At 47.9% G+C, this 19405-nt stretch overlaps 3 protein-coding genes across 4 annotated transcripts in view; 1 reads left to right on the top strand and 2 right to left on the bottom strand.

The window, feature by feature from the left end:
* The window catches only part of LOC131665197 (protein bark beetle), a 28231-nt gene extending 17666 nt beyond the window's left edge, over positions 1-10565 (bottom strand). The window contains exon 1 of one of the 2 annotated variants that reach the window (XM_058936917.1): positions 9775-10565. In XM_058936917.1, coding sequence (XP_058792900.1) covers positions 9775-10119 — 345 coding nt within the window. In that variant the 5' untranslated portion in view covers positions 10120-10565. The remainder of the gene's footprint in view (positions 1-9774) is intronic. The other variant, XM_058936918.1, reaches the window with a different exon arrangement.
* Positions 10566-11871: 1306 nt separating this feature from the next.
* Positions 11872-14052, top strand: LOC131665209 (nuclear distribution protein nudE homolog 1-like). The gene is made up of 6 exons (XM_058936944.1): positions 11872-12300; positions 12371-12661; positions 12740-12876; positions 12962-13115; positions 13193-13266; positions 13341-14052. The coding sequence occupies exons 1-6, from the start codon at positions 12197-12199 to the stop codon at positions 13595-13597; spliced, it is 1017 nt and encodes a 338-aa protein (XP_058792927.1). The 5' UTR covers positions 11872-12196; the 3' UTR covers positions 13598-14052.
* A 134-nt stretch (positions 14053-14186) lies between these two features.
* LOC131665208 (inositol 2-dehydrogenase-like) lies at positions 14187-16123 on the bottom strand. Its single transcript, XM_058936943.1, has 4 exons — positions 15968-16123; positions 15616-15858; positions 15137-15518; positions 14187-14976 (listed from the first exon to the last, which is right to left on the bottom strand). Exons 1-4 carry the CDS (start codon positions 16048-16050, stop codon positions 14518-14520), a joined length of 1167 nt encoding a protein of 388 aa, XP_058792926.1. The 5' UTR covers positions 16051-16123; the 3' UTR covers positions 14187-14517.
* Between the last annotated feature and the right edge of the window lie 3282 nt (positions 16124-19405).

Below are 19405 nucleotides of genomic sequence, written 5' to 3'. Positions count from 1 at the left end.
TCACGGCCTCGCGCCCGCGGATAAAAAGAAAATGGCGCGGGAGTACAATGGCATTGACTCATCGGCGCCGACGGGAAGGATCGGCCGTTGAACAAAAGGTGATGCGAACCGATCGCGAAGCGACGTTCCGCACGGTTGGCGGGAGTGCGCGCGTAGCTGCACCGAAAGTGCACACTCGGGCTGCGACGGCGCGCCGGAAATTCGATATCTCGCCGAAAAATCTAAGGAATACTCGAGGCTTCCTCCATCCTGCGAGCGAGTTGAGCCGAGCGCATCGATTCTAAGACGCTACGCGCCGTAAGCTATCGCGTGCGCGTGGACTTTCTTATCGCGGCTTCTTTCTCCGCGCCGCTGTCGTGCGCCGCAACGGATTCGCCGGAATCGGACGTCGACGTTATTCGACACTGAATACAACGCTCGATCGAGCTTGCCAACGGTAAAAGACCGACTGGCAATCCCCTTTGCGCAATACGCTTTTCGGCAACGGCGCTCGAAGCGTCACGTCGGGCATTGAAACGTAGTTCCAACGCTATTGCAACTCTCTATGTACACAACTATCTGCAGCGCCGCGCAAAAGAAGTATACTATAAAGGATCTTCGAAAGCTGCACGGTCGACGTTACCTTTGCATCCAACGAGCGCTGTCAAAACGGTTATCCAGCTAAACTTTCTTCGCGCCTTTGTTGCACGTTCTCTCTCTTCTCGCTCGATGCTTTTCGACGCGAAATCGTAAACTTTGACGATCGTCGTAAAACAATCGAACGCGATTGTCTAGCGAACCAATGATATCCTAACGCCTATTAATCTTTTCAAATTGACGATTCCATCTGTATTAGAATTTAGTTCGGATAAACATCTGAAACCATGTTAATAGTATCGACGTTGTATACTTTCTCAAATCGGAGAAAAAATCCGAAAACCGTGTAAAATATTTCCGCTGCTGTTGATGTTTCAATCATAAAAACAAACTGCTCAAAGTGATGCGGAATATGCAAATACAGCAGAAGTAAGCTCCAAGCGATTTATCGTCTGTAAGACGATTCAAAGCTGACATTGAATGGTCTATGTATAGACACCTGTTGGGAGGGAGAGAGAGAGAGTTCAAGAGATACGCGGCACGAAGTGGATAGACACGAAATGTTCATCGTCTAATCCACGCGCAGCGCCTGTCTGCGAGCTAAGCTGCAAGCGCGGATCCGCCTCGTATTATCCGGCGTACCTTCAAGCGTAGACTGCAGCTTAGCTCTCGACGAGAGATTCGGGCCACTGATCTTTCCGGTCAGGACCGCAACGAACTGTATCGCCTTCTCCTCGCGGCTTTCTTCGTCTCTCTCTCTCTTTTCTCACCTAACTGCTTCCGCGTATCTCCTACAACTGATCGACTGCTGAAAAAAAAACGAGTGCGTTTTTGTCGGCCCAGTCACGGCTTGAATTTCCCAGTCCCGGAAAGGATGAATCCAAGTTCGGCGATGACTTTTATCCCGAGCGGCGTTCGCGCCAGGCTGCGGCGCAGCGAGACGAATATTCGCTTTGACTCGAGAAAGTTTTATGGTAACGAGCGTCGCGGAGCAACCCGATATTTAACGATCCGCAGCTCGAGAGATCCTGTCTTTGAAAGGATTCTAAGCAGTTGTACCCCGCTGAAACAACCATCGGACGCTGCGCGCTCGTTTTACGTATTTCCGAAAAGTCTATCGACAGCTCTGTACAAGTTTATAAAATGGAAGTTACATGCACCGAGTAGCAATGTGACGAGTACCGAAGAGTCGCACAGTCGCCATAGATACTCGGCTATCGATCTGTGGCAGTGGCACGCAAGCGATGAATCACGACCGCCGCGCGTCTTCCGAACCGTGCACGATAATCGTCGCGGAAACAGCCAATTTTTCGTGCCGGCCACGCCTCTCCGACGATCGACAAAACGAGTCGATAACGCGATATCCGTGAAACGGGCGTCGCATTTCGAAAAGCGAGAGAGGTCACGGCCGATGAAAATTCAGCGAGCCGAAAAGTTTCGTGCGCCTGCCCGGCGCGAACAATGCGGAGGAGAGCCGCGCAAAATGAAGCGGGCGCTCGACGACGCGTTATGCCCGCCGAGTTCCGTAAGCACCCCATTCGCGTTATTGTTGTTTTGTGTTCGCTGCCGTTTCCGGGCACGCAACGCAGCGCGCGCGGTAGCCCCTCTCTCGTAATTTTTTTTTTTTTTTTTGTCATTTCCAATTGTACATCCCTTTCGAGAACGCATAGAGCGGAGGCGTGCCGTCCGGAAGTGAACGTCGGCTTGTCCGGTCTTTCCGAAAGCGAGCCAATGTGTGTCATTATTATCGGTCGATTTTCAACGAAAGGGACTCCCTCGATGAACGGAGATCGGCCGCGGCACGCAGCTGCGCGAATCGAAACTAACGAAGCCGCGCGCTCGTGCCAAAGTCAGCTACGAGCGTTCTCGAGCCACGGACGCAATTATCGACCGTGAGAAGTTAATCGATCTTCTCGCGCGATCCAAGCCGCGTATCAGGACACGGCAGAGGTACGGGGATCTGCACGGACGCGCCGAGCTCGTCGTTGTGCATATAGAAAGGGCATTAGTCAACTCTTACGGCGTAACGGTTATAGTCGAGGAAATGGGTAAGCGTTTATAACAGCGCTTTGGACTCTCTGCCGCGACTATTGTTCGTACCGAGTGAATTGGGTTTGTCAGGCGAACGCGCGTTCCGAGCCTCGTTATGAGCTGCGCGTGAAAAGTGTTGCGACACAGGGTACGCGCCACGGTTGCGCTCCGAAAAGGGCGCAACAGGTCGATTGATTTTTCGGCGCTGCCGTCTTCGCTCGGAACTTTCTCTCGTTAGCCGACTGTCGCGAGAAGCCATTCGCGTCGCGTTTCGAAATTCCGATTAGAGCGCACGCTAATCAGCGGCGAGCTAACAGCCGTAGCGGCGCCGTCTTTTATCGTTGCGGCAAACGCCAAGGCAGTACGAAAAGAAAAGCAAGTGGCCTCTCCTTCGGCGAAAAATAATCTCGCCGAACGAGACGGGTAATTTTCGCCGCGGGAACCTGGCGCTACTTGTTGGCATGCATAAAGGCGTGCTTTGACCCCGACTGGCAACGGCCAGTCGTTTACCTTGCCGGACGTTTAATCGATACGTTCCTGGAATCGCAGCGACGGCGCGCTCCTATGCCCAAGTAATACTTGTGGCTCTTGCGCGCGAGCGTCGAGCTTGGAATTTCATCGGGGATGAGCATCCGATGATCCGACAGGTATCCGCGTGGGCTTCCGTGTGAGCGGCCGAGGCCGGGGAGTCGAGAGCGACCGGATGTATAACGCCGTAAGAAGGACTTCCAGCTGCACTGCCTCTCATTCGCGCAAAATCGTACATTACGACACAAGTGCGTTAAATATAAGATGTGCCGTACCGTATTTTTCGATACGACGCGTGGAAAGTGCGATTTTCAACGCACGTTTTTTGCCGAGCGTGCGGGAAAAACGGACTTTCCGCACGGAGTGTCGAAATAATCCATTTCCTCGGCGCGTTTTTCTCGCGAGTCCGCAAGAGAAAGAAAAGCCGCGCGTGCGATTGCATCGCGTTAGCGTTATAACGAGTGTAGACTTTCGTTTTTAGGTCGACCGAGCCTCAAAATCCAAGTCGTAACACTTGCTCTTTCGGGAGAGCACACCTACGCGCACAGCTTTTTAGTGGGCGCGGAGATAACGAAGGCCACGTGCTACGCATACGCGTACACGAGGATTACGTAAGAGCCATCTTAGTTGCGGCAGACGCGTATATCTCACGCATGGGCAATCGCCGTACGCGGATTCGCCGCGAGATATCGTGAATCGCCGAGCTGCATTATTTCCACGGCGCTAGTCCGTTTGGCTCTCACGGGGCCCGATCTATTATCCGCTTAATGGAACGCGCGCCGGAGAGGAAGACGATAACTCGCGGTGCAACGACTAGCGAAAACCCGCGCAGAAAAAAAGTGGCAAATGGCAGCGCGCCGGGTAATGGCAACGTGGATGCCGAGCGCGCGTACACGCGATGCCCGGCGTTCCGAGGGACCGAATCGTTGCTCGCCAAGCTGCGCATTTGCACTCGTCGGGTGTGATCTGTGATGCGCGTTGCGTCTGTTGCGGACAACGGATACGCTTAGACCAGAGAAGCTGCCGAATAAATTACAGCCAATCCATTTCCAGGGGGCCCGCGTGCACTCGCGGTTATAAATACATCGTATCGGCGTCCAATTTATAGCCGCAACGGCCATCGACTAATCAGCGTTTTCGACGAGGTAGAGGCGCGCGCACGACGATCAGCGACTCGTGGCGGCTTCCGACAAAGGGGATCCAAGGGGAAAGCGCCAGCGGTAGGCTCGGCTTCTGTCTTTCGCTTGGCTAATAATCCGCGATGCAGCGAAAGAACTGAGCGTCTACGTATAAATAGCTGCGTCCGACGCACAAGCAAACCAATGTAAGTTGCACGCGCGCGATCGTGAATTTTAATATTCCGAGCCGATGCGGACGAGTCCGTATCCTCTCGTTGTTGCGGCTTGGCGCGAGAAGAAAAATCCAATGCACGTAGCGCGATGGTGGCCTTGGTCGGGAGAGAACGACGACGTTCGATTGAGTCCGGAGAGCCGATTGCTTTTCGCTGGGGCGCGAGATTACTGCTGGCTCGAGGTACGCTCGTGTCATTCGCTTCGAACTGTCAGAAATTTCCCGCGCGCTTTGACAGCTCTCGTTTCGCGACCGCCCGGCGAGATGGATCGTCAGAGTCATTGGAGCTCAAATGGAAAGCAGAAAGTGCATCTCTCCCCGGCTCGAGAAGCGAGATTCCCACGCGACTCCGAGAAAAGAAACGTAGCGGCGTTGCCTGCCGGAACCAGAGCGGAGACTCGTGCAAAAGCGCTCGGAACATTTACATCGGTGGCGCAAGAGCGGAGGTGAACGGTACGTAAGGCCGTTACCGTGGGCACGTCGACGAAAAATCACGCGCGCGAGTTTCTGGCCCCCCGAATCGTCGTCGCTCCGCACTCCGGCGAGCGACACGAGGCTGCGCAGGGACGACGAGGAACGCAACGAATAAGAGGATGAGAGAGAGAGAGAGAGAGAGAGAGAGAGAGAGAGAGAGCTCGCCAGCGGCTGCAATTAGCGCGCGAGCGGAACCAATTAATTTTACCTTTGAACAATCAGAACGAAAAGCTGAGAACTGTAAAAATAAGCGAAGCCGCGGTCTGTTTATCACGGCGAGTCGCGAGCGCGTGCAAAGAAGAGAGCAGAAGAAAAAGGAAAAAAAAAAAACGCAGGCGAGCCCCATGGTTATGACGCGCGTCATCCCAAACGTCGCGCCTGCGCAGCGCGCTCGGAATCGGCTTGATCGCGCGCGCGTCTGGCCAGCCGTTGTACGAGCACTTCGCGAGGTCTATCTCGCGATCTCGCTGCAGTTGCAGCGACTCGCACGGGGCTCCCGCGCTGCCCACGACGGATACGCGAGGGATACGGGGGAGCTACGCGCGCGCGGTAGCACGCACGGCGCGTCTGGTATACTAACGGACGTACGCGCCGTCGAGGAGGGGAGCGCGCGTCCTCTCTCTCTCTCACGGGCGCCTACGCCGCGTAGCGGAGGCCCCCACGAAAAGACGAGCCAATCTTCGCGAGCGCGCGCACAGTGCCGCGCTCGTAGGTGGTCCGCGCGCCTCGTCGGCCTTGGGATGAGACGCGCGACGGGCTAACGCACTCGGGCCGCGCACCCGTCGGAGTTGGCTTTTCCAGCGGCCGATTTCGCAGGCGAGTCGATTTCGTGCCAAATCGCCGCGCGCGCGAAGCCCCAGTGAACCACTTTTGCCCGCGGCCGCCAGCCTGCTTCCTTTTCGAGCTTAACGCACGCTAAATCTCGGCTTCGGCCAGCCGGCGGCAGCTTATCTGCTCGATCGGCTCTGTGTCTTGCGCCGCGCGCCGGGCTCCTCGGCGGTTCGTTCACCCCGCAAGCGGAAAAGATTTGCCCCCTTCTCTAATCCCACGCCGCACGCTAGTACACTTTACGGGGGGAGGAAAAAAATAATAGAGGAGCCACACACGCGCTATCGATCGGACAGTCAGGTGTATGCACCTGATGCTCTCCACGGACTCTTGTTTTTTTTTTTCTTTTCTGTTATCTTATCGACGGAAGTGTGTCACGTCGAGTGTGTAACACGCCCACAACTATATACTTCGCGTAGACTAGAGCTTGACGAGTCAATGTTTAATTCACATTAGGCTTGTTGCCATCTCGTCTTCTCCTGTGAAATCGCGAGTGTACAAGCCGCACTATGCTGCCGTGGTCAATGAGCCGAGATAAGTGATGTTCTCTGGAGGCCTGGTTATGAGAGAGAGGAGGAGGGTCGTGGTCGTTGTTCCTTTTTTTTCGACAATTGACGCTTAATTGTGGCAATCAATTAGATCATGTCTCGTAAATCCATCCGCTTTACGCCATAATCACGTTACGAGATCCAATTTTTCCAACTAAACGAAGGCGTTAGCTATAGATGCCTCGACTTACGTGTGTCGAACGAACCGTACGCATCGGCGACGATTGCAGCTATCGTCGCGGAGTTGCGAAACCGCAGCGCTGTTTATGAATGTACCGCGCGACGACGAGTGAATCACTCGGTACCGATCATCTGTCCCATGATTCACTTCGGAAATCGCAATCAACCTAACGAGAACGAACGCATTCCACGCTTCGTCTATTTGGTTCTTTCGTTTCTAACGTGGAAGGAAGGAGCCGTTCGCGCGCCCAGCAAGACGCGGGCGATTTTCCGGCGCTGGGAATCGCTGGCGCGCCGCCCAGAAGACAATGCGCGCGGGAGTGCGAGGAAAATTTTCGTACTGCGAAACTGCGCTGGCCTACTTATCTCGGTGCCACAGTTATCTTTCCTCGTTCGTTCGCGTGCAATTGGTTTAGAAGCCTGCCTCGGAAGCTCCGTTTTTTACGCGAATCCAGCTCGGCCTTGAAATTTTTATCGCGGAACCGTATGGCAATCTAAAATAAGCGACTTTCACGAAATCTAAATACCGCCAGAAAACATTGTACACTTTCAACGAATGCGCTGATGAAAACTGTTCGCTTTAAAATCATCCCGAGTAACGTGAATATCCCCTCCGACTGAGCTGAAACGCGCGCTAAGCGCTCCGATTATGCATCGCGGGCTCGCGCCTCAAAGTCCACATACGCGGCTCATCAAATAAAGTCACGTCGCGCCCCGAGGCCATAAATAACGCACAACAATGCACGCGACGCGTCCTTACAAAAATCTCCCCGATTTTCCCGCGTCAATATTTACACCCACGGGGGAGATTTACGAGCGACGCCTCTCCAGGATTACGCGCGGCGGTAGCGGCCCACGACCAACCTGATCCATTTTCGAAGCAAGGACATTCCAGCGCGAGCGCGCAGTGTGGAGCTTCTAGATTAACGGCGGCCGCGGCAACGTGTACGTAAAAGCCTCGACGGACGTCTCAATCCGTCAATCGTGTTGCGGGGAGCGGCGGCGGAGGGGGGGGAGGGGCGTCCCACTAACTTCTCGTTTTTCTTTTTATGCGCCGTGCGCGCATAATGGGTTAACGCGCCGCGCTACTGCCGCGTCGCGCACGCGGGCTCGCACGCGAGAATGTGAATTGCGTAACGGAAACTCATTTTCGAGAGATCACTTCGCTCCGTAATTGCGAGCGGCTTGCGCGCATACCTCGGAGCCGCTTCCGAGGAGGACTAAAGTGAAATATCATCGCGCGCGTGGAGAACGAATTCGCGCGGACGCGACCTCGCGGCCACTGGCGGACCGCTCATTACAGCGGGAGCCGCGCCGAGGAAAGGGACGTTATAGCGACACGTGGTACTGTTCTTCGGACGGAAACAAAAGAAACGAAAGATGAAAAAAGAAAGGCGAGACGTCGCGTAGCAGGGAAACCGGAGAAGGGTCTCCCACGTGCATACGCTTGACATCAGGTAGCTTCCCTCCAAAAAAAAAGCCCCGCTATAGGCTTCTCTCCAACCTACACCTTCTATTCTTTTTAACGGTACAATAAACATTGAAGGCGTTAAATTGCCGCAGTCATCAGCTCTTCACGAGGAGAAGAAGCTTGACGTGGGCCTCCTCGTGACTTTCAGACAGACGCATGCGATTTCGACCCTCGATTTTCCTTTTTATTGTGAACGTGGACATGACTCTATCATAAGTCATAGCGGAACGCTCGTTCGGGTGCGTTGGCTCTTTCCGTCGCGTGCTCGAGATTTTCATTTGAGATTGCCGGCGTCGATAAATTGTGCCTAACGACTTATTGGAATTTTTCGTACGCGCGCGTCCTTCGCGACACCTTGGAATAGATTTCCTCGCTGGAATTTTCACTTCTCTTAAAACAAAGAGTACCGTATCGTAAGCATATTACACGACGAAGGCTCTCTACGGCTGTCAGCGCGCGCTGCAGGCGTATGAATAATGCACGAGGACGGAAAGAAGGAGTATGGAAGAAGCGTCAAATTAGTAGAGCCAGTGCGATAAAGCGTTTTCATTTTGAAAGCCTATCCTCATCCCAGCAACAACAATGGAACGTACGTGATGATTTTCAAGGCAATCTCAGTGTGTGCGTCTCCGACGCCAACCGAGAATGTGTTTATCTGTTAGAAAAGGTGCAACATATCCATGCGTCCGCGCGTCGAAAAGATCGATCGATGAGTCAGCCGATAAGCGCGTACCGCGCGAGCGAGCAAATGAAATTTTACGTAATCGCGCGCGCGCCAAAGAAATTTCACTTTTCTCCCGAGCGCGTGCGACGAAACGACGCCGTAGCGACGGACGTTCCCTTTTACTACGCGCCCAGCGTCGTCGTCGTCGTCGTAATTCCGCTACAACTACGACTTCGCGCTCTTTGTCTCTCTGTATACTCTTTCAAACCTTTCTCTTCTCCTGGCGCTCGCTCACTCGGTCGCTCGCTTGCTCGCTTTTAGTACATGCAACCAAACAAAGAGCATTCCTGTTGCGGCGCGCCGGCTTTTCCGCGACGCCGCAGGAGAAAAACGTAACGGCGAGGGGGTGCTAATATGACCGCAACAAGCGCAGCGTACACGATACACACGGTATCATGGCTAGCTTGGTCTCCGACTATGGGGGAGAGAGAGAGAGAGAGAGAGAGAGAGAGAGAGACGACGACGACGCTCTCTACGTCCACGCTTGTCATTGACCTTACGATGTGGCCGCCGCTGCCGTGCTAACGTACGCTTCTTCTTCTTCTTCTCACTTGGATGTCTCGAGCACGTCGCTTTTAACCCTGCGTGCATTCTCAATTTCGGACGCGCGCGCTCAAATCCGAGCTTGCTCACATTGTGCTCGATACACCGATGCAGGCCGACGGATTAAAATGGAAAATCGAGCTCGACGTAAGCCCGACAAAAATATTACTCTCCATTGCGGTACAATAAAATTTGACCGACGCCACTTTCGAATTTCGCATCAATCCGTTTTTCACGCTCGTCGCTTCATAAGCAAGTACGGCAGCGACGCATCGAGAGAAAACACAAGGCTCCGCGCTAGCAAAAAACAGTTTCCAGAGCCTAGAGCGATTACCTCCGACTGGCGAACGCTTAGCCGGCAATTAGCGCGGCAATAACTAACCTAGCACGATCCGCAAGAGGACATTCCCGAGACATTTACTTAGGATTTTCCGTTCCGAGCTTGGATAGGCCTGCGAATATCGCTGCACGGCGTTGCACTCGGCGGGCAATCGGCAAGAGTAAGTAATCGTTGAACTGACCTCAGCGATGACGGTGCCACGCACGGTGATACCAATCATCGGCGCGAAGCGCACCTCCACGCCGGCCTCCACTCTCAATTCAGCCGCGTGCTCCACGTACAAATCCTCCCTCAAGACGTAGGGACTCTTGATCCTCTCGAGGGTTATGTGGTTCTTGACGATCTGGCCGCCGGGCAGCTCGGTCAGGCCACGATAGCCCGACTCGACGCTGTTGGAGCTCGCGTAGTTGGGCTCCGTGTAGTAGATGGTGCCTGGCTCCGTGACGCTGTCCTGCTGCAGCGTGGCCTGGCCGCCGGCCGCCAGCAGCAGGCACAGCAGCAGAGCCGCGGTGAGCGCGCGCGACATGTCCGGCCCGCTCAGAGTCGCATGGAAGAGGGTCCCGGTCTGTCTTTGTCCGCGCGCGGTTCCCCGCCGACGATCAGTTTCGCGTCGCGCACCGTCAGTGGACGAGCTGGACGAGCGGCATCGCCGAGTCACGGGCACGGCGGCGGAGCGAGCGCTGCGCCCAGGACGAGCGCTCGGCGAGGCGACGCTCTCCCTCGCGTCCTGCTGGCGCCGAGCGTCCCGCGCATCGCGCCTCGGCCGACCCGCGCGGCCTTCGCCCCGCGCGCTTTTCACTTTCCGCTCACTTTCGCGCTGCGTGCGAGCGGAGCGGCGCGACCGTTGGGCCTCCTCTTCGAACGCAAAAAACCGCCGAGCGCCGAGTCGCGGGCGAAACTGGTTTCTCGGCGGCGGTGGCGGCCAGTCTTGCGTGCGGCGACGTGCGCGAGCTGCTCGCCGGGCGTTGGGCGCGGTTGGACTGGCGCGCGAGCGACCGACTCCTGGCGCGGCGAACGCGCGCCCCGCTGCCGCTGCCTCGCTGCTGGCGGTGGCGGCGGACGCGGTCACGTGATACTCCGACCGAGTCACGCAGGTTGGGAAACAGGTGAGTCCCCTCCGCCCGGCCGTCTCCCACTCGCCGCCTGCCTTCTGTCCTCGTTGCACTCGCCTCGGCCGACGCTCTGCCGCTTTTTCTCTCTCCTCTCTCTCTTTCTTCGTATCAAGTCCTGAGCACGCTAGCGCGCGCGCGCTGTATGCACACCTGAACAGCGCGTAAGACGAACGTTCGTCCTGCAATTATGCTTTATTCTCGGCGCCTCTCGTTGTGGCTCGCAACATTATCGCGTTTCGAACGCGCGAGCTTCATCCGTGGCTTTCGAGCCAAGAATATCCGACTCGGCAATCAAATTCGCTCCCAGCGCAATCATTCGATTTTGCTAAAAGTGTCAAGTGCAATTAGTGACGGTCGTTGAAAACTGACTCGTGTGCGTGGGTAAAGGTGGCCAATGAGGTCAATGCGAGTCCAAACAAGTCTCCACTACTTTGGTCAACGAGGCAACGCCGCAGGTATTATTACGAAGAATAAACTCAATGCACTTGGCTTGCAAGTTTTCACGTGAAAGCTTTCGGTTGACCACTCGGTCCATACAAATCATATTTTCATTTGAAAGTTGAACCGTGCCTTCTTATCTATTGCGAATGACATCTACTTCCTAAGTCCATTTAGTGAAACTCAGAATGCTAAGTTGCGCCGAATGTTTTTCATTTGACACATTCTACGGGCTGCGTATACACTTGAAAAAATAGCAGTGACGAAACTTAAAAAAACGCTGAAACGCTAAAGTTATCTCGAAGTCTGTAGTACAAATAGTTGTCTCACCAATCAACGAAAAATACCGCCCTCGAAAGAACAAACAAAACGAAAGTGGCACTGCACTAATGTCAAAGTCGCTAACAATAACAACGGCAAACTCGTCTGCCTTATCCAGAAAGCTGAAAATTCCTCGGCGTGCGGTTAATTGCAAACCAACCCAATTGCAAAATACAGTTAGAAAACTTGGGTGTGCGGCAGTTCTCTTGGATGCACACGAGTGCGTTCAGCGCGGCTGCAGTCCATCAAAGCTCGGCGCCCGAGAACTGAGTACTCTCTCGCGGGCGTCGTCGCGTCGATCTGCCGCCGCGTAAAAGTGGTGTGCTCTGTTGTGCGTTCGCCGAGGCTGACTAGCCGAGTCCGTCGTCATGGTAACGCTCGCGCCTACCCCAGGCCTAACCATCCGCTCGGACGAGGATCACTGGTTGCTCGTACGCAAGGAGACCTCGCCGCCGCGTCTCTCGCGCGCGCGATCGACTCGGCCCGTTCGCCGTCGGCCGTGTTTCGAGCGACGTTTGTTTACCTGTACGGAATAAAGCCAGTCGACGCGCGTATGAAATTAGAATCTGTCCTACGGGGCTGCGTAGGTATACGTGTGCCTCGTCGCCGCTGAAAATTCAGTCGAACGTAGAATTCCAGTCGACACGGTATACGTTCATGACAAAGAAGTCGGTCCAAGTCTAACCGACTCGCAACAACTGTGCGGATGCTTCGCTAGGGTGCGCGTTCGCGATGGACTTTTACAAAATGATGGAAATCGATCCGCCGACGCACTTCCCGACCAAGGACGACGAAATCAAGTACTGGATGGAAATGGCACAGGAAATGCATCAGAGGTTAGTGTTGGCTTTGGTTTCGGCTTTGCCGGCGTGGCCGCTCGTCAGTCCTCGGCCTTGTTTTCTCCAGAAACGAAGCTACCGCGCTCGAGCTGCACGAGTATCAAGAGAATTCTCAGTTCTTGGAGAAAGAATTGGAGTCGTCGTTTTGGGAATCCGATCAGAAGAATCGTAATTTGACTCATGAAAATGTCACGCTGACCGCGCAGAACGAGGATCTTCGAGCGAAATTGAAGGCACAGCTCGCCGCCTACACGACTCTGCAGAACGAGATGCAAGAACTCAAAGCGAAAAATATTGAATTAGTCAATAATATTAGAAAATTGGAGCAGAGAAACGATGATTTGGAGCGAGATAACAGGTACGCCCTTCGCGCCTACTTTTACTTTGTGAAGTAATTGGCGTTGGTTCTGTCTTGATTCTATTCGACATTGTTCAGAGCGTTGAAGTTGACGGATGAGGACAGGGAGACTCGGTACAACGACGCCATTGAAAAAATTGCGCTGCTCGAGACTGACCTGCTGGAAGAAAACTACGCGAAATTTGATCTGGAGCGATTGGAAAGAGAAAACGAGAGTGAGCGACGACCTTAAAATTCTTTCGGCAGGGCAGTCGAATCGATGGCCCAAGTTTCCTTGCTAAAAATCTTTCGTGATTTCAGCGCTGCGACAACGGATCGAAAGCATGCAGGAAGAGAGCAAAAACGATTTCTTGCGGTTTCGCAAGGACATCGATCAGTTACGGTCGCCCTCGGATCATGCGCCCTGCAATTTAACTCACTCCGCGTCTTTCCACGCGTCCACGGACAATCGGAGGTAGCCGTGCAATTTACTTGGTTATCGCTTATGCGACCCATGTGTCAATAAATATTCGTTTCTCTTTATTTTACCAGCGAACCGGAAGTAAAACAAAGCATCACCTTCACGATAGACAATTTTGTGAAACCATCGCCGGCGAAAAGAAAACGTAAATTTCATCGTAAATTACACATTAGTAATTAGTTTTTGCATTCTCAATACTCGTTATCGTTTATTAAACAGTGCCAGAGGACATTTCAATAATACCGCAAGTTCACGGAGCGCCCATGGGAAAGTACAACACCGAGGGCAGAGGCTTGTCGCAAGCTTTCGCGCGTTACAACCGACAACAGCAGGAAATGAAGCGCAATGAGCTGAACCATAACGTCGAGATGAGAACAAAAAAAGTTAAGGAAGAGGAAAAACGTCAGCGCATCCTTTCGTCTTTCGTCAAGCGACTTCGTAGTGCGCGCAATCAGCTTCTGCGTAGAAATGAGTGAAAAATTTCTACATTCATCCTATTCATCCATTCTCGGTTATGATAAAAGCTTATTGGTTTTTTTGTTATGCCTATCGCGATATTCCACGGTCGTCAATTGACCGAACTCATCAGTCCAGTTTTTAGTTTTTTATACACAAATCAAACGACACGAACACGGGCTTATGTCCAAAGTTACATATATTATGTGCGTTGCGTAAACGTTTGCCAAAAGGTATTTGATTATGTAATGTCTTAAGTGTTTTATTTTATTTTTATACAATCGAGCGTAAAATTTCTTTTTGCATGATTTTCAAAATAAGCTCTTTCAAGTTCACTTGATGTCAAAGTTTGCGTTTTGTAAGATATCGCTAGTACTTACTATACGTATTGAAGTATATATATAGAAATTTTCGTTCAAGAGTTAATCGCGATAGTTTTATAGAATTGATTAAATTTTTATTTAATGTAGCTACTGTCAATAAACTTGTATTAATTTGGTATTATATATTTTTTTAAAACTGGATAAAGAGTTGTATAGTTTGTCGTAGATTCAGTTACGTTATAAATGTTTAAATAACTATTAGTTTAAAAAAATTTTCATAATTGAATTTTTTATTCGAATTGTGAATTTAATTCAGCTATGATATTTTGTTAATAAACTTTCCCGAAAATTCTAAACACAACCAGAAGTAGAAGAATAATGACCTCCCACTGTGACAAAGCAACAAAATTTTATCAAACATCATGTTTCGTTCCTCGTTACATAATACACGTTTAATCGTATGATACACATATCAGCAACATAAAAAAAATATCTTTATCAATGCACAACAATGACGGTTGAAAAACGGCAAAAAAGACTCTCTATAATACAGTCGGTTGGCGAGAGATCGAATCAGTAATAAAAAGTTTTTTCCTCGACAGCAAAATTATAATGACTTAGTTGATAGGCGGCAGCTCTTCTGGGGCCCACTTGATATCGACTGCTTTGCCAGACCTTGCCGATTCTTCGCAAGCAGAGGCGATCTTACTGACGGCCAAAATTTCTTTGGCGTGAACGGGCACCTGCCGCTTGCCATGAACAACGTCGATGAACTGTTCCATCTCCTGGGCGTAGGCGTTCCGGAACCGACTTGGAAATGAGTACCAAATAGGCGGACTGCGTATGCCGTTCTGTCCATACTGAGTAGTTACACAGTGGATTGGTTGCTCGTTGGCAGCGGCAATCATGCCTTTGGGTCCGAAAATCTCGAGCCGCTGGTCGTAGCCGTAGTTTGAATTACGTGACAAATCGACCAAACCCACCGTTCCCGAGGGGAATTGGAACACCATGGCTACAGTATCAAAGTCGTTGATTGCTTTTATCTCGGGGATGTTGGCGCTCGCACACACGGACACCTACAATTAAAATAACAAATCATCGTTACTCGCATGAAAATTGCGATAGCAATGAAAATGAAAAAAGAGATATTGAAAGCACGAAAATTCGATGCAACAGGAGGTCGAATATAACAAAGTTGAACGATACTTGTATGTAAATGTTAATAGGCGATCTTACCTTAGTAGGATACTCTCCGAGCATATGCGTAATGAGGTCGATGTCGTGTACAGCGCAATCGTGAAAAATACCGCCGGAGATTTTAAGATACTCGATGCTGGGCAGCGGCGAGTCACGAGCTGTGGTACGGATGATGTGCGCGTGGCCGATTTCGCCAGCCCTCAGCCTCTCGCGAACGTTGCAGTAGCTCGGATCAAAGCGACGATTGAACGCGCAAAACAGCGGCTTGCCGTTCCTCGCTGCAGCCTCGTAACACTTGGCCGTTGATTTTGGATCCTCGCCGATGGGCTTCTCACTGAATACCGCCTTCTTAGCGTCCAGTGACTTTGAGATTATCTCTTCGTGGGTGAACGTTGGCGAACATACGATTACGGCTTCAACTCTGTTCAAATTACATTATCGCTTTACTTGCCATGCATTCTTCTTCAATTCGAATGTTCGTCGGCATTCAAATTTCATCGATGAAAAATTATACGTACTTTGGATCGTTGTAAACTTGCTCAGCTTGTTTGCTGGCAATAATTTTGGCATCGACTTTCCAGTAGCTCTTGATGGCGCTCCATTTCGACTCCGAATCCTCGACGATGTACAGAACTTTGACACGTGGATTGTTTGCGATGTTCGACATATGAATCGAGCCAGCCCGGCCCAAACCGAAAATCGCCACTCCTAGAACCTTCTCGAGCTTCTCATCAGATTTCAAAGCAACGTCTGTCAAATACCTATGGTAATAGAGAAAAAAATTTATAAATATGAACAAAGCGTTCTCTGCCGAATACAAAATTATTTTTTGTTCAATAAAGTAAATGCGAAAAATCAATGTGAACTTACTTTTTGAAAAGATAATCTTCGGGACTGGCTTCTGGTGTCTTTTTGATATACGGAGATGCTTCCCTGAATTTTGCTGTTGCCATTTTTGTGACGTTTGATCAAATAACGGGGGAAGGCAATTCCAAGCTCGTCGTGAAATGCTGGATGGGAAGTTCGATGATGAATTACTGGGTTATATATTGATATGAGACGAATGAGAGACTTTGGTGGGAGATGTGGCAAAATGCTCGCAACTACTGCAGCGCATAAATGTGATATGATTGACAAGTATGATTAGTATTTAAGATATAAGACTCGCGTACCTTAGCCTGCTTTTTATTGCTACAAATTTTTATACGACGTAGTGACAATAGTGCATGGATTTTTTTTTCATTTGGTTTTAAACCGAATACAATGAAAATTAAGTTTTCATAAAATATCACAAACTTGTTAGTTAAACTTATTATGAATTATCGATAAATTTTATTAGGACTAAATTTTCAAGTACAATATAACACGATTTTTAAATATACCTATATAGATTCTTGATGAGTACTTGCGTATTTGCGATAATTACTATTTTTTAGGATAAGCTGTTGATCAGCTCTCGTCATCGATTTTAAACTTTATCATTTTTCATTATTGAATGACGTGCTTAGAAATTTCCACGATGATCGTACACTTTTCAACTTATTTTTTTTACAATACCCATTGAAAGATTACATCATTAAAAATGATAAAAATGTAATAATATAGAATTAGACAAAGTTATTTGTAACTCTGTATAAATATTATTTATGATAAGACTATTTTATATTGTAATCAATTTTTACATCAACGTAACGCAAAGTTTCTACTCTTTTTATTTTATTTTTTGATTTCATTTTTGCAATAAAAATAATTTCTATGTTAAATAAGTGATATGATGTTCTCGATGTTTTCGGTGAACTGTACCTAGTACGACAGGCATAACAGCTTTGATAAAAGTTGTATATTTTAGAAATGCAAACAAAAAATTAAAATTCTTACTTGAACACAACGCTGATGTGAATATCATTTTGTTATCTGAAGATTCGATTCTGTCTAATGTTCCAGTAAGCTTACACCAACAAATCCTAATGAAAAAATCAGTCTAGTAAAGATTTCCAAGCTATTGTTTGATGTTCAATGAGATTTCGTTGAACAGCTTGTCGGACACAACCCTAATAGACATGTTTAAAAAATGTTTTTTAAACGTTTTATCAACGTGTAAAATGTCTCAAGACTGGAAAACTATTTTCGATCATAAACATAGTAACGAAAAAAAATTTATTGTTAAATGCTCCCATAATCCTGTCCTAAAAAATTCCTAAATGTTAGCAGAAATCCTACAGAAAATCGAACAACTATCATTGCACGTTGAATACGTACAGTATAGGTAAGAATAATAAAATAATTGTATAAATGTATTTTGTAATTGAAAAAAAGGACGCAAGTTACGCGTTTCATCAATTTGGTTATCAGTCAAGAATATGCTAATTTCAACGTGGTCTTGACGAAAAATTGTATAACAGAGGAGCACAGTTCCCTTCGAATCCATTAAACCCAGTGAAGCATTACATCGCCTGTTTGGAGAATTGGTTCCCAACCGGCAAACTTTGTCGCCTCAACGTTTGCGCAACCGATGAAGCGTAAGTCCGCTTTGTTGGATGCGAAGCTTTGCTCTGACGTTAGTTCGATTAGTTGTCGGTAGATTATCCCAATGTTGGGACAGCGCTGGGGAACGTTGATGAAACGAAAGATTTTTGCGCCGCTTGCGATTGTAGCGGACGTACGGTCCACGATTGCTCGAGTGTAACTTGCAAACGACACGATTATAAATTGGTAAAAATTTTAGTTGGCTACAAAAGAAACAACAGAAATATCGACGATAGGAATGGCTTGAATACGAATTTTGCTACTTTCTAAATCATAACTCCCGCACAAATAAGCATAGTATATTGACATTATAATTTTAGTTCTGGTAAAGTTTGCCACTTTATAGAAAATGAAAGTTAGATATTTTGTTCTATAAAAAATATTATTTATGGTAAGACTGTTTTATATTGTAATCAATTTTTACAGCAACGTAACGCGAAAAAGCTACTCTTTTTAAATATTCACTGTAAATTCTTGTTTGAATACTCATCGGTACACTTATGTAATAACTTCCAAAAGTTATAAATATAGTTTTATCTATATTTAAGATTAATTTATTCAATATAAGCCAATTAGTTATGCGATTAAAAAATTCTTTCATTCTATCTATTGTGACATTCCAATCTTTCATTTCGCTATCACTCGATATTAAAACTGTATCATCCGCATATGTTATTACAGAATCTAATGGCATCTCTTCCAGAAGGTCATTAATGTAAAGAATAAACTAGAGCGGGCCAAATGTAGTACATTGAGCTACGTCTATATCAATCTTCTGATAAAAACTGATTACATTATTATTCTTACCTTGTGTTTTCTATTTGTCAAGTAACTTTTTAATAGATCATAAGCATTTCCTTTGATACCACATCGGTAACATTTTTCACTCATTCATTATAATTTTTAATTTCACCAATCAGTATATCAATTGAAATATTTACGTTAACAAAAAGCTCCAATTCACCTTCACAAATATTTTTTAAAGTGTATTAAAATAAATATTATTTGTGTTATTTACTATTGTACAATATTATTAAAGCTTATTATAACCGAGTAATGATCAGTAATAGTGTTTAATAACTTGAAAATTTAGAACTGAGATTATCTGATTTTACAAAAATGTTGTCAATGCCAAATTCTGTCGTATCGCTGTTAACTAGTCTAGTAATTTATTTTATATATTATTTGAAATCACGTTTAAATAAGTACGTTGGAAAATCTTAGTTAATCACGTCCACAACACAAAATATTTGAATTAATACATTCAATGAAAAAAATTATGAAAAAATTCATACTAAATTTATAATTTCATTTTGTTATTAGGCATTTGTGTTTAAAAATGTACTAATCAATTAAATATTGTCATTATCTATTTCTAGTGGTATTAGAATAATATTAATATGGATTCTGTGTGGAAAAAATGACGAATACAATAGTGTTAGAGCATGTAGATACAAAATAAATAGTACTATTTGCATAAAAATATGTTATAAATATTAATATCGTTGATGAATAAATTTTGTTTCCAGTACTGAAAATAAAGAAGGAAAAAGGCAAGCCCTGTGCACGCTTTTAAGCTTCGTCATTCAATATTTTTCCTTTCATAGTGTCTAATAAATATCATTACATTTTTATATAAATCTCTAAAACCTTGTTTGATGAACCGAATAAACGTTCTATATGTGATGAAATTCAAACTGATTTAACATTATCTCCTTTGAGCAATATTACTTTTAAAAAATGTTTACCAGCAAAAAGTGATGAGGCATTTTCAGACTTGAA

Source organism: Phymastichus coffea, unplaced genomic scaffold, assembly GCF_024137745.1.
Source record: "Phymastichus coffea isolate CEN01 unplaced genomic scaffold, Cenicafe_Pcof_1.1 PCOF00048, whole genome shotgun sequence".
NCBI classification, from domain to species: Eukaryota; Metazoa; Arthropoda; class Insecta; order Hymenoptera; family Eulophidae; genus Phymastichus; species Phymastichus coffea.
The sequence above is the reverse complement of the archived record's forward strand: the minus strand, read 5'-3'. Positions and strand labels throughout refer to the sequence as shown.